This window comes from Papilio polytes, unplaced genomic scaffold, assembly GCF_000836215.1.
Source record: "Papilio polytes unplaced genomic scaffold, Ppol_1.0 DF823991.1, whole genome shotgun sequence".
NCBI classification, from domain to species: Eukaryota; Metazoa; Arthropoda; class Insecta; order Lepidoptera; family Papilionidae; genus Papilio; species Papilio polytes.
Window position 1 is genome coordinate 1,345,331 of NW_013525213.1, and position 15,829 is coordinate 1,361,159.

At 36.8% G+C, this 15,829-nt stretch overlaps 2 protein-coding genes across 4 annotated transcripts in view; both read left to right on the forward strand.

Moving 5' to 3' along the window:
* Window positions 1-82: 82 nt before the first annotated feature.
* On the forward strand, window positions 83-11,731 carry LOC106101299 (tyrosine-protein phosphatase non-receptor type 23). Its single transcript, XM_013280473.1, has 21 exons — window positions 83-314; window positions 393-595; window positions 930-1,252; window positions 1,432-1,605; window positions 2,011-2,297; window positions 2,605-2,795; window positions 3,099-3,243; window positions 3,673-3,904; window positions 4,842-5,038; window positions 5,459-5,591; window positions 6,043-6,213; window positions 6,488-6,634; window positions 6,760-6,846; window positions 6,934-8,430; window positions 8,576-9,030; window positions 9,104-9,247; window positions 9,334-9,462; window positions 9,564-9,742; window positions 10,247-10,431; window positions 10,601-10,723; window positions 11,452-11,731. Exons 1-21 carry the CDS (start codon window positions 228-230, stop codon window positions 11,691-11,693), a joined length of 5,331 nt encoding a protein of 1,776 aa, XP_013135927.1. The 5' UTR covers window positions 83-227; the 3' UTR covers window positions 11,694-11,731.
* Window positions 11,732-13,873: 2,142 nt separating this feature from the next.
* LOC106101300 (protein spire) overlaps window positions 13,874-15,829 on the forward strand; it is a 113,726-nt gene continuing 111,770 nt past the window's right edge. For 2 of the 3 annotated variants that reach the window (XM_013280474.1, XM_013280476.1), the window contains exon 1: window positions 13,874-14,589. In XM_013280474.1, the coding sequence (XP_013135928.1) occupies window positions 14,328-14,589 (262 nt within the window). In that variant the 5' untranslated portion in view covers window positions 13,874-14,327. The remainder of the gene's footprint in view (window positions 14,590-15,829) is intronic. The other variant, XM_013280475.1, reaches the window with a different exon arrangement.

Sequence of the window (15,829 nt, forward strand, 5' to 3'; positions counted from 1 at the left end):
GCATTTACATGGATCAAATTAAACGTAAAGACCAATAAAAACTATCGATATTCGATAACTTTGTAAACTTGTTATCTGTGAAACTTAGACTTGTCATCTCTAATCACTTATCATTTTCTCCCAAACAAAAAATGTTAGCAATCTAGGTATTACAAATTCCTTACTTATGAAATTTGTGCAATTAATCTAAAGAGCAGAATCAGGTTTTAAATACAAGGTAAGGAACCATGGAGGCGGTCCCGAAATTACCTTTGATCAGTTTTGAATTGAAAGTTAGCCCCGAGAATACTCATTTTGGACCTAAACTAAAGCAGGTAAACTCAAAGTATTGTTATGTTTTATTACAATGATAGTATAAAATTCTTTGTTTTTACACTCCCTGTATATTATAGTATATAGCAGAAGCGTATAGAGAAGATCCAGATAGCTATGGAACCGAAATCCATCAATTGGAAGGCTTGCGTTCGGCCGCCGTGAGAGCAACTATTGACGCAGCAGGTCTTAGTTCCCTGAACCGATATTTTTGTCAGTTGAGGGCAATGCAGAGTCGATTCCCAATGGCAAAAGGTCAACCAGTCGCCTGCAGCTTTGCTTGGTAATAACGTAATTAGATTATAAACATACACTGATACATATTGATCTTTTGTTGTCCTACTTAATAATCGTCAATTATGCTGGTATGAGTTGTACAACAATTTCAAAAGGAGCATAATATACAAAGATTTTGTTGTTTCAACATAGAAATACATATAAATGAACATTTCCTACATCATAACAATAAAACAAACCCTTTTTAGTTGCTGTCAAAACATTATTGAACAGTTTAGTTAAAAAATATAAATAGATCCAAATACAATTTTAACGAAACATATGCTAGATTAAATTAAGTAAACTTTATAAAACCTGTTAATGATCTTGTATAATTTTAGGAAGGACCTTTATGCTAATATGAGTTGCACTTTAGCTGACATTAGGTTTGAAATGGCAAGCATTTTATACAACATTGGTGCACTCCATACCCAGTTGGGTGCAGCTGAGTCTCGCACCACACCTGATAGTCTAAAAGCAGCCTGCACCCACTATCAGCAGGCTGCTTGGGCATTCAACCACCTGAAAGAACAGTTCCCGCAGCCACCCGGTGCTGATGTGTCATGTGAAATACTTTCCCTTTTACAAGAAATATGCTTTGCTCAGGCCCAGGAATGTATTTTAAATAAAAGTATTCAGGATACCAGAAAACATAGTGTTATTGGTAAGATATTTTAAGTGCTCTATAAATGACATAATGAATTTTATTCTATTCACTATATTTGAATCATGAAATTCATAATCGCACAATATCATAATATTACAGACTTGGTCATTTACAAAGTCCTTTATTTTTCTAGTAAGTATAGAGAAGCTTGTGTTGAAATTAAAATTTTATTTCAGGTGCCGTAGCGACTCAAGTATTATTATTTTACAAGAACTCTTTGGCTCATCTTGGACCATCGACTGGCACGGACAATATTCATGAGATAATTGGCACCAAGCTTTACAACTACTGGCATCGCTACCTGTCATTCAAAGCAGCGTACATTGGCTGTGTTGTTTGTTTATATCAAGGTATGAATCATTTATCACAAAGGTGTTTTGATAAGATATGAACTCAAATATAACCTACTATTTTGTCAACATTTTGTCTTTGTTGTGAATAAGTTGTTAATTGTAATAATGTTTTTTTTTTATCATTAGAAAAATACATTATCACTAAGTAAGAAAGGCTATGTTTACTATATTTAAAGGCCGGCAACACATTTGTAGTTCCTCTGGTGTTGCAGATGTCCATGGGCGTCGTTGACCACCTTTATGTTCCCGACGCTCGTTTGCCCCCTTCTCATATAAAAATAATTCTTCTTAAGGTCTCTGTAAGGACAAAGTTGTGGGCAAAACTTATGACAATGTAACATTTTTGAAGATATTAGACAACTATGAACATGCTCTTATTAAATATGGATATATATTTTTCAGGATTGAATGCAGAAGAACAACAGAAGTTTGGAGAAAGAGTGGCTTATTACCAACATTCGGTAGACAAACTTGCAGAGGCAAGGAAACTGGCAAAATACATAGAACCAGTGCAAGTGACTCAAGAAGTGTTGACATTTACTAACGATGTTGTTGAGGGGAAGAGAAAGGCTGCTAAGAATGAAAATGAATTTATTTATCATGAGGAAGTGCCGGAAAAAGATTTATTGATGGATTTAAAGCCAGCTTGTCTTGTGAAAGCTGTACCCATTAATTTTAATGATCCCGAGGTACTGCAATCTAAATAATTATATCTCATACTCTTTATGGTTTCTAATGTGTAAATGCTGTTTTTTGTTTTCTTTAGTCAATTTATTTGCTATTGCTGATGTTTATTTGTAGCGATCGCTTCGTTTTTCGGCAAATTCAAGTGTCTGGTTGTTTCTTTGCCACCCCTTTGTTTTCTTGTTTTGAGTCTAAGAGGCTTTAAAACACCATAATGTATTTTGTGAAAAACTTTTTTGAATAAACAATGAAATTCATTTTCCAGAGAGATTTAACTATAATTATGAATACTATAATTTATTTTATATTTAGATCTCAGGTGTGGATATATTCAATCGGCTGGTACCAATGGGTGCGCATGAAGCGGCCTCGCTGTACTCCGAGGAGAAGGCCAAGCTGCTCCGGCTGGTTGCCGGGCAGGTAGATGCCAAGAATACTGAACTGACAGAGTTCATGTCCTCTCTGCAAATCGATCAGCTGGAAGTACTGGATTCCGATCAGAAGTGAGTTTGTGAACTGAGTTTCTAATTTACTTGTTAAAATTATAAATATACTAGCTATCGACCATGACTCTGTCCGCGTCAAAAAAAAAAAAAGAAAAAAGTGAGTAGTCTATGTGTTCTTCCAGACTATCCTTTATGTCTATGACAAATTTCATCGAGATCCGTTCATCCATCTAAACTTTCGCATTTATAATATTAGTAAGATAATAGAAAGCTACATAAATACTGACTAACATAGGCATTTTTTATATTATTTGCAAGCATTATTTCCAATTTTTGTTTTATTTTCTTTTCTTTGTCAAGGATACCTCAAGAGATAGTAGACAGATGTGCGGCAATGAATGCGAAGACGGAGATCATTCAGTCTTTAGTTGACTCTATGAACAACTTGGCTGAAGTGATCAGCGATGTGGAACATTCATTATCTGAAATCAAGGGACTTATTCAAGTATGTCTGAAATATTTTTTAATATGTTCATACGATCCTCATTTATTTCGTATAGTTTAGTTTTTGCTTAAATTTACAACTGCCAATTACCACCACACTCAAAGTTTTGAGTGGTTTATAAAGGTTAACTCAAGATTCGAACAATATACTACGATGAGGGAGTTTCTTAGTGAATAGACTGAATACTGATTACTAAGGAAGATCCTCTCATAATTTCTCTCAGTAAACCACATTATGAAATAGGGCCGGTTTTAGCATTACTGCGCCGGTAGCCAGTGCTACATTTAGTTAAACCAGACCGAAAGAAGACGACGGTAACGCCCTTATCTGCACTTGAGACGCCCCTTTACGCCCTAGGCGGTACTCCTATAAGATATCCTTGGTGATTGCTGATAGCGTATAAGATATACAGAAAATCCATTTGTACAGGAGGAAACATTAAAAGAAAAGGAATACCAGAAGGTGATGGGCCCGCGCCCGCCCTCCATAGTGCAGACGGAGATCTCGCGCGAGTTCCACAAGTACCAGGAGGCGCACACGCGCACCAACGAGAGCAACCAGGTGCTGCACAAGGCCATGACGCTGCACATCGCCAACCTGCGCCTGCTGGCGCAGCCGCTGGACCTGCTGCAGGCCAAGATACCGACGATCGACAATATTGGTATGAAATTCGATATTTTTTATCTTACAGTGGAGGTGCAGTTTTCGTTCTTCAAATCGTTTTATTGGGTATTTCACTCATTAATCCATATAAGTCCCCTCTGGGGGGCTCAGAGCCTTAAATTATTGACTAGGCTTTAGTCAACCACGTTGGTCTAGTTTCTAATGCTGTTTAATGCTAGTTTATACAAATTTTGAGGATTTTGGAATTATGTGCCTTTTCACGATGTTTTCCTTTACCATAAAAATGTTGCGTAAATGTTCATATGAAATTTGAAATCGAAAAATACTTTGGTACATGGCGGGATTCGAATCCTTTTTTTATCTCGACGCTCTATCATCAATTTCTCTATCTCTTTCTACGGCTACTCTTACTGATGACCTTCTCCACATTAATTATGTTTTACGCCGCGTAGGGGGCCCTCCCGGTACCTGCTGCTGTCGCTATTGCAGCAACCTTGTTACCGTTACGTTATTGTTTAAAGCAATCTATATATTTAAGCAAAATGTTTGACTACTTATTATTACAACTAGCTGTCCCCGTCCGGCTTCATCCGCATGAAATTATATATTATTTTATTGTTTACTTTTGACAAATTCTTAATTGCACAAAAATACCGTTACCATAATACCCTTGCTTCCTTAATGTTGGCAGCTTGTAGTTTATGGTCCCTTTTACACATGAATTTTCCAATTTATTTACCCCTTAAGTTTAATAGCGTGAAAATACGTAGCCTAAAGCGTGGTGTAAATGTACGGCTTTTTATTAAATAAAAAAATATTCAAAAATTTGCTGTGGTTGCTGTCATCTTGCGCCACAAAGTAGTGTGTGTTTACGCTTTATTATATTAGTATAGATAGGTAGTTTAAATTTTAATTTTAATTAATTAAACGCACTAAAAAAGGTGTATATATGTTTTTTTTCTGTATTCGTCCAGAGGGTCTAGACCGTGAAACTATGAAGGAGATGGTCCGCGTGGTGGGCAAGGCGCGCGAGATGCAGGCGCAGCGCGACGCGCTCGTGCAGCAGCTGCGCGCCGCGCTCGCCGCCGATGACGTCACCGCCAAGCTGCTCGCGCGCAACGACGCCGCCGACGACATCTTCCGTGAGGAGATTGAGAAGCACGCGCCAAAGGTATCTGTCCCTTTCATTGCCTTTCATATGACAGAGATGGAGCTATCCGTTTATGGCGCGAATTCGACTTCTTCAGCTGATTGACATTGCATATTAAATTTCTCTAAATTAGAAGATCTTTTAATTTGCTAGCAACTTTAGCAATACAATCTTACTAATATTATAAGTGTGTAACATGTATGGATGGATGTTTCTCATCACTGTGTTCCCGTCGCTCGTTTGCCCCCTTTTTTATGTAAGAAAAAACGTGTCTTCAGAGCGGTTTAATTCTTTTAAATGAATTTAGTACAGATGTAGAATATAGTCTGAAAGAAAAAAAGGTTACTAATAGTTTTTTTTTAAATCCCCGCGTACGAAATCGTAAAAGATAATTTCTATTCATTATATTATAATTGTTAATATAATTTGATTTATGTTTAGGTGAAAATAATAGAACAGAACTTAGCAGCGCAGGAGAACATAATCAACAAGCTGACGACGCTGTACGCGACGTACGCGGAGTCGCGGCGCCTGCTCGCTGACGTGCTGCGCAAGAGGGACGGACTTATCAATGGTCAGTGTGGTGTGAGCGAGCACGAGTATCATAAAAGGACAGATTTGTATATATTGTAATCACTCAAAAATTACTGGGCCGATATCAAAAATTCTTTCACCATTAAAAAGCTACGTTATCAGAGAGAAACTTAATTTCACGCGAGCAACAGCTAACTGAATAAAATTTAAATGTCAACAATTGTGAAACAGATACAAGGGCAAAAAAAACAAAATATCTCGTCTTGATTTGCAGTAAATATATTTCCATCTTAATTTTTTGTCTTTTTAGTGATGAAGGACAATATTTTTTTTACCTTTTTTTGCACATATCGGCGAAGAAATTCAAAGATATTTGTGAATTCAATCCGCTGTGGGCCAGTATGGTTGACTAAGATCTAGTCACCTTATTTCGAGTAATGGGGACGTATAGCTGGTGACACAAATACAAAATAAGTGTTTTTGTATATCAGCTTTAGTGACATCGTACGACGCGTACGAGGAGCTGCTGGGCAAGTCGCAGAAGGGGCTGGAGTTCTACCGCAAGCTGGCGCACAACGTGGCGCAGCTGCTGGCGCGGCTGCGCAGCACCTGCCAGGTGCAGCACGAGGAGCGCCAGCAGATGCTCTCCAACCAGACCAAGCGTAAGTACACTAAGATAATATGAGATTTTGAGAAGAAGAAGAATCCTATATGATGACTCGTTGACTCGTATAATGAAAATTAGTCTATTTGTTATTTTTTTAATATTAGGTTACATTTTTCTAAAACATATTGGTTTTTTGTACTTCATCTTACCTCTTATATTATACTCACATCTAAATTAAAAAATACGTCATATGATATGGAAAAAATATATTAAAAGAAGGAAACGAAAAAGTGTCTATAACAGTTAGAGGTTTTTATGGTATTTTATAGCTGCCAATGTGGCACCGGCAAGTGCTTCAGTAGCGAAAACACCAGACCCCATCCCCGTACCGCTGAGCACTACAGCCACGCCTAAACTTAAGGATTATCTGCCTTATATGAAGAACAGGGCTTTGACGAGAAGCCGTACTCCGCAAGGTAACGTATTAAATACATATCTGTAAATAGAAATAACTCTTATGAAATATAATTGTGTGTTTGTCGTAGTCTTTGGCAATAGTGTTTTCCAAAAAATATTCGGTGTCATCTCGTTTTTGTTTTAGCCCAAGTTGATCCCTTACCAGCTGAGACATATTACCCAGAAACTATTTATCCTACATCTGCGCGACCTGCACCTGTCGGATCTGAAGGTAATTTTATAAATTTAAAAGTGCTATTAAAAATAAAAATATAGCGTAAAGTAGGATTTTACTTCAAGATATGTTTTGTTATTTCAGCCACCGATATAACACCAATGAGTTTACCTGATGGAGTAATAATGCCTTCAGCTATTCATAATGTACAAAATCCTTACGGACGTTACAGCGCTCCGTACGCGCCAAGCGAAGTTGACCCTTACTCCGCTCAACATACGTACGCATATCCCGCAGCAAGCAAACCTAATACTGACAAGCCAGTAGACGACATGTCCAATTACAGCTACACTTCCTACACACCACCCCAGTACTCCAGCCAAATGGCAGACCCACAAACTTACACCAACCCATACTACTCCGCTACACATAACAATGCAACACTCGTCTCAGATTCACAAATTTCACTTAACTATCAAAACATTAATCCAGCGAACACTAACGTACAACCTTATATGTACGATCCCTACACACAAGCCAACCAAGCTGGACCCATCCCAGATAATACAATGTACAATTCAGCTAATCAAGAACAGTTGACAGCAAACTTTGCCCAAATGCAAGTTACCGCACCAATCAATCAACAGAACAAATCTGAATCCACCAATTTGCCTAACGAGTATTCACAAACGTTTTACAGCATGCAATACCAACATGTACCTTCAGCGAACATGGCCACATACAGCCATGCACCACAGGACTCACAAACCAGCAGCGTCTCCTCCCAACTGCCTTCAGAATACAGTTTAAATTACAACTACACCGCGGAAATGGGTAACCAATACCCACAAACTGTTCAACCGAATGTATCGAATGCGTTTGCCACGCAGTACTATACGAGCGGGCAAGATGCCGCAACTATGCCACAGACATACATGTACACTAACGCGGAGAGTGCCGTCACATCCACTACCTGTGTAGTCAGTGCACCCGTTACTGTCTCTAACCCTTACGTTCCTACTGACTCTAATCCAGAGTACAACACTTCAATGTCACAACTAGACGCATTAGACAAACCTATCAAGTCACACGTCACCGGAGAGGCATTGTCCTCCATGGACATCCAATCCAGTTATCAGAATTATACAGCCGTAAATCCCCCAAACGACCAAAACTATCAAACATCGAATACTTACTATCAAGATCAAAATTACCAAAACCATCCCGGTTACACTTATAACAGTTCCACCGGTAATTACGACTACAATTATGGATCACAAAATTCCTATACCAACTACGGAGGAGTCGAACAACCGAATATGGACTCTCAGTTAACTGCAAAAGATCCAAATTGGAATCAACAAACGATGTACACTAATGCAGGAGTCTGTAACACAGTGCAGTCACCTTCAGACAATCCTCAGATACAACAGATCTCTAATGAACAGTCGATAAACACTCAGATTTACTACAATCATCCATACGGATATCAGAATACCCAAGTGCCTAATACCAGTCAGCCAAATGTCCCGCAACAGAACTTTCCAGAAGCAACTAATTATACTTCAGAGATGAATCACTCCACATACATGCAATCGGGAGTTGTTCCCGAAACAAATGTCACTTACACTGATACCCAAGGTAAGATATTGTAACATTTTACAATAATATTTTCATGAATGTATATTTGTATAAAAGTTAACCGAATTTATTGTAATGTAGTTAGCAATAAAGATTTGTTAAAAATAAATTGCATTTTATTTATAATCTATTTCTTCCTTTTTAGTGTCACCTAAAGAAAAAGAACCGATCAAACAAAACATCGACACGAACAAACAAAATGCAACAGTAAAAACTGTCCCACCGGAGCCCGAAGTAAAAAAAACTGAAGTTAAACCAGAAATAAAAACTGAACCGACGACATTTGATTTACTTTCTGATATTGATTTCAATGTGGATTACAAGCCATTAATGCCTGAAATAAAAGTGCCTCAAGTGTCTGAAAAGGTTGTTATAAAACCAACAATCGTGCCTAAAACAGAACCTATAGTTAAACCAGTGCCTAAAAAGGAAATAATAGAAAGGCCGGCAAAACAAGATATATTCTCAGATCCGAGTTTGTTGAACAAATTCACTCAAGAAGTAAAACAATTACAAAACATGACTGATTCATTGACGAATACAATCGCCGGCGGAGTTACGACTTTGGATGCTAAATGGAAAATGTTACAAGATATTCAGGTAAGATCCAATATTCTAAATTAAATACTACATTTTGAAATTTACTGGAAATACTAAATGATTACATTTTTAGATGAAAGAAAATATGAGTCGTACGAAAACAGTTGCTATGCAGCATTGTGAAGGAAATATCGCGACTGCAGTTGTGCCTTTCGATGATTCTAGAGTGGTGCTCAAATCTGACCCGGACGCGTACATCAACGCTTCTTACTACAAGGTATTTACAACTTTACAGTTAATAGAAATAAAGTCTAAAATCTTTCGTATTCTGTAAAGTCTGTTTTAAATGAAAATATGTTATAGCAATTGGCTCCATGGTGTATACCTCTAATGATTTCAAAATGTCCGACGCAAAATGATGCTGGAACATTCTGGAAGGCAATTCTGGAATACAAGATTGTGTGCGTTGTTTGCTTACTGAGTGAGATCGAGGTACGTAGAAATAGGTTTTCTTCTAATTTGCTCTACAAAATATAGGAATTTATAGATTTTTTGTTGGTGGATATTTCAATTTTAAAGGTTTTGATTTTCAGATGCAAGGTTTATCGTATTGGCCAACAGCAAAGGGTCAATTTCTTGAGTTTGCTGGTGTGAGGGTAAGCTTGGAAGAGGTAACGTGCACCGTGCACTGGACGGAGAGGAAGCTGGTCCTCAGCAATGGGAAAACTGTCCTCAATATCACTCATTACCAGATCAACGTGTTTCCTGCTAAGTAAGTGATACGATAAACATCATTACACTAAGTTAAATAAGGTTTTTGACTGCTATTGTCATTAATTCAACATATCCATGTTTATTATTTCATTCTTTATAAAATTTAAAATTAAATAGTAATAAATGAAAAAATATAGCCTATGTTACTTACAGAAAAATAACCTTTTTAACGGTGACAGAATTATTAAATTCGGCCCAGTAGTTTTTGAGCCTATTCATTACAATCAAACAAACAAAGTTTTACTCTTTATATTAGTATAGAAGTATAGATTACATTTGTGACTATAATTTCTTATTTTCTTTATCGATATGATTCGGCCAGTTTTAATATATTTAGCGGCTCCAGCCGTTAATTTAGGGGGTGGGAACAATTATCAAATGGGGGAGGGGTATGTCAATGAACAAGGGACCTATGAATCTACGCGTTGCTAAAATTGTATTCTACAGGACTCATTTTATGGTGTAAAGTCAGTTGTAGCTACAGTAATGAATACTTGTTCAGAATATCGTGCAGGCCGCTAGTGTTGTTGTGCGAGCGCGTGCTGGCGAGCACGTTCTCAGGCCGGCTGAGCAACCAGCTTGCGGGCGCGTGCCTGCAGTGCGGCGCGGGCGCGGGCCGCAGCGCGCTGCTCGCTGTCCTACTGCTCGCTATGTGTCAAGTGCGCGCCGGTGACGTCACACTGTGCGGTAAGATAGCGTCGCATTGCTATAGAAGTTATAGCTTTCGCCCGCGACTTAGGTTGGCATTAAAAATCAAAAGTGTCGGAAAGAAATAAAAATTACAAGCCAATAGCACCAATTAAATATCACTCGGAAATATTCTGTTTTTATAGTGTACATTTTTATTCCACATTAGATATGCTGGATTCTGCATGTATAAACCTCTACAAGCATCGCACCAACGTGCTGGAGGATACCAAGTACTTGGCCGACGCGTACAAAACTGTACTCTTCTACGCGCAGGGCGTGCTCTGCTCCGGTGAGATATCATCATATTGCTATCTCTGTCTATACTGTAGATGTAATCAGGTTACTTAGACCCTCACTGAGTGTTTGTAATACATAATAAATACTAAGCCACTGCTTTAGTGATAAATTAAATAGCCTGATTGCAGTAAACTTTACAGTAAATGTGGGTGTCATTTCTAAATGGTATTGTATATTTAAAACGAAAACATATTAAGGAACATATGTTTGATTTGCTAATTGCTTTATTATTTTGAATTAACTTATCACCGAATTAACGTGTTATTGATGTTTTTGGAAACAACAATCTGTTTGTTGTTGCTTAAAAATTGACGCCGGATTTCGTGACTCGAATAGTTTACCTTTTACTACATTGTTGTTTGTTTTCTTGAATTTGCTGTTTGCAAAATATTGTAAGCAAAAGAAATCTATGCACGAAATTAAGGAATAATGTTATTTAAATTATTGTGGTCGTGAAATTTCATGTCCGACTATTTATTGTTTACATTGATTTTACAACGAAGGGTAGCATTATGTTTCATCAATGGAAACCCACATTTATGGTATACTACCTTTCGCCGCGACTCCATACGCTTGGAATTAAAAAAACCAAAGTTAGTAGCCCATGTATCCAGACTTTCTTCTACATCTATACCAAATTTCAGCCGTTTAGGCTACAAATTCTAACAAACATCCATCCATCTAAACTTTCGCATTTATAATATTAGTATGATTTACCAGGTACGACAATGTTCAGCGGGGAAGCGGTATCAGTGCAAAGCGGGGCAGGTGTACTACCCCGAGCTCCTACCGCGCCGGTATCCACTAATACCCCTACAGCTAGTGATGCTACCGCTACCCGAGTACAGAAGTTCTCTCGGGAATCCTTCGAAGAAATGCGACAATCTCCCGGCCTTAAGAGCGGGGATATGAAGGATCCCCTTAACTTCTTGGACCCACTCTGGAGCCTCAAGAAAAAATGATAGTGTTTTTTTGACCAAATAAATGTGATAGTGTTATATATCGTTTTTACCAAAATTCCATTTGTTTGTATTTATTGTCTTGATACTTATGATTTTTTTTAAGGAATAAAATTTTATCGCAACATTTTACACTGGTCAAAACCAATATAGATATTGCCATATATTTTTCATTAATTATTTGACTTTCATTAAAGTATGAATTAACTAGACTGCTGTATGAATAAAGAAAATCTAAGCGTAGTATTAAGGGTTGGTTTTTTAGTATTTTTGACAATATTAATCTTTGAATATAAGGTAAGGCTTTCACGTTCGTAATTTTTGGGGATCAACAAACATGTACATTTTTTACGCATTCATACAATTACTGTGTAGGAATTGGCCTAATAAGGCAAAAGATGTGTAATTGATTACACCATTTTATCAATATGAGAAATCATAGTTAAATATAGACTTTGCATAATTGGATTTCTAATTACTCTGCGTATTGATCAAACACATGACCTTAAGGTCAAATCGCATGTAGATTTATTGCGTTATCCTTGTCTCTCCTACATATATGGATATGAAAAAACTTCATTAAAAATTACCAAAAACTGTCAAACATCCGAAAAAGAATATGTTGACATCCTTGTCATTCATTTTGAAAAGAACAGATAATAAACAGAAATGTCAAACTTAAATGTATTGGACTTCTATGCATTGTTATTTTAACTAATTCATTGCATTGTATATTTCAATAAATCCTTACTACAGTTTCTTTTATCACACTTTAGAGAGCACACCTAAAACTAAACTATCGCACAACTGTTTAGTCTAGCTTTGATTCCTATGAGCTTATATGGAGGTGCGCACATTACTCGATTTTTAGTCGTGCAACTAAACAGTTGAATTGGCTGCGAAACAATCGACGATCGCACAGTTGTAAGATAGTTTAGTCTAAGGTGCGTGCGCTCCTAATAAATCCTTGTTAAAGCTTATTTTATCACACTAATGTTGATTTATCTTCTATTTCTCGTGTTTTATCTCGAATTTAAGTGCATTGAAAGATTTACAATATGTAATTCAATATTGCATTTCCCAAAAATATCTGCTTGGAGATAAAGGAAAAGACGAAGTTATATTCATCTCTTTCTTTCCAATTGTATTCCGTGTTTGCTATCTCCTACATCAATACGTTTGTCAAAATTATTATCGTAAATTAGAAAATAAAAATTATGATATTGTATTTATTCAAAGTTTAAAAATTCCTTTTATTTTTTTTACATTCTACGGTTTACTTGAGTATAAAACGAAATAAATCAATAGAATGAACACATTACCGTTTCCATTGCCGAAACACGTGTACAAAACAGATGTCGTCTTTCTTATATGAAAAAAAGAGAACAGTATGCGTTTACAGGTGTTTCACCAACGTATACGGGCAAAAGTTAAAAAGACTAACCCCGTCTCGCTTCTACATACATCTGATTAATTTATGCATTCTTATAAATTATGGCTGCTATAAAATTTACTACGATTGTGGTCTAATTTTCTTAACATTCCTTTGTTTATTTTAACAGTCAACACAAAGGTTCTCTTTACTGTTATATTATATTATAATGTAATACATATTAATAGAAAAACGATATTAATAGTTAGGCTAGTGTTATGCGTTTTGTTTCACAAATGCTAGATTAGAATGAACTGATATTATAAATTATAATTACACATTGTACCACTGTATCTAGTGATTAAATTGCTTTAAAATGGTATAAGCAGTATTAAAAAAAATGTATGTCATTGAGAATCTACATTACATAGTATAGAATTTGAAAATTTACTAAATTATATAATGGATCACTGTGTTGTAATGTTTTGTAATATTAACATGTAAATTTATAATCATTAAAAAAAAGTATAAACGAGCTGTTATTTTATTTCAATCCTACGCTACTGTCTACTGTCCGCTTATCAAAAGCGAGCTTCAATCGACCTGATAAGATAAAGACTAATAAAATAGTTCAATATCAATAATTACCTTATCAGCCTTGAAAGGCGTTTGCCATTTTTCATTTAAGAATTTCAAGTGTAAGGATATATACGTTTTTGCGTTTAGAAGTAATTAAAGTGAAATTCTAAACCTAAACGATCTTTGTTACTGTTAATGTTAATGCAGTGGTTCAGTGTTGGTGTAGTGCCGTAATGATGAAGGAAGTAATGCGGTCCGGGTCCGCGGTAGGGACGGAGAGCATCTTGGATTGGATCCGGAGCCGGGAGGTTGCGGCGAAACGCGCCCGTGTTCGTCGCCGGCCGCCAGTCCGGCACGAGCCTTCGTCGTGAATGTACGTCGTGTGTGTTCGTCTAGCGAGCGGTCGCGCACGCGCTCTCGCGATCTCAACCACGCAAAACAATCTGAAACAATTTTTTACGCCACCCACTTATTAAATGCAAACAATTTGACAGTGACGTTTAGGTGGACGCGATGACAGTTCAGCACGTAGTGTATTGATGTAAACGCAAATTTCAATAATCCGTATCACAAATTTACAGTGCCGCGTGAAATAGAACAAATTCATGGTGAACAAAATTGACCGGTGTGGTGCATATAGGAGTGTGTAAACATTAGAATGCAACCGATAGCCGCCGGGTAGCGCGATGATGCGCAAGGAAGGTGCCGGCGCGCCCGGGGCCGACGTCTCCCTGGACGCTTACGATTGCTTAAATCTCCAGCAGATACTGCAGGCGTTCAACTCAACCATCGGCGAGGAATACGCTTGGGCCTTGTTTTATCAGGCCGCCAAGTGCTTCCAGAAGTGTCTCGCTGACGGCTCGACCTGTTACCTGGCAACGGAGCCACGGCATCTGTTGCTGCACAAAGATGGCTTCGTGCATCCAAACACGCTCACGCATCCCGGAGGTAAGCAGAAACTAACATTAGAACGCAATGCAATAAAATATTTTGCAAGTTGGTTTTCTATAAACTATCTTCAATTTTCTAAAAATAACAATATGTAGGATTGCGATATAATAAGGTTGCTTTCAAGATAAAGTTTACCCCTTCTAAGTTATTTCCCAAATATTTTGTTTTAATGTGGGAATTGGACAAACATATTTTTAGGAATAAAGAATGAGGTAATTTAAGACGAGATTGTCGGAATAGTTATTCTACAGAAGAGTAATCTTTTATAAACAATTAAGCGATATGAAAATGATATACATTTCTCTATACATAATGTTTATCATGTTATATGAATAGGCATGATGTATTTGAATAAGTTGTGTTTTTATTATCTTATTTAAATGTAATGACCATGGCCTGTGGTCCATTTGGCATTTAATTATAATGATGACAACGTATATGTTTATCTAAACTTGATTTCACCGGTTACGAACGTAAGTGTCCAAACCACGCTGACTATCAACTTGAAAAACCGATACATTGCACAATAACCGTTACAGAATGTAACAATTTAAACATGTTTAGATTAAATGTGTGATTTTCTAATTCAATTTTGTAGTAAATCAATATCGAAGCTTCAATTTCATTTAGTTTTGCGACGATCTATGACGACGAAATTTTTAGTTATAAGGATGACAATTAATGTAAATATATTTCGAAATTAGATGATTAAATTGTGCTTAAAAACTAGCTTAAAAGATAATTTTATTGTGAGTTTAATTTGGAAAAATCCACATAAAAACATAAATATTGTTTATTATATCTGATATGACAATTCACGAAGTTATCCAATTAGGGGTTTGAAGTTTAAGTTGTTGCCAAAATTAGCCAAGTTTGCGAAATTAGCCTTCTACTAAAAAAGTTATGTTTATGATCAAGTTAAGTTAAGCGACGATTGTATCATATTTAATTATAACTTTGTTTTGCATAAACGGTGTTTAAGGTTATTCTATCTTTGAAAGGTCAAGTGCTTGGTTATGATTAGAGATTACTGGGTAGTGTGCTTTCGATAAAGAATTTTTTCGTATGTCTTGATTTAGTAATAATTATTTTTTGTCGTTTATCAAATTTAATTAACCAAGCCACCCACGATGGTTACATTTAACCACAGTTAGCGTGCGTTCGCACGGGCAGACTTTGTACGCCGCGGTAAAGTTCAAGGTCAGCAGACTTTTTACGCCCACGAGATAGGTGTTCG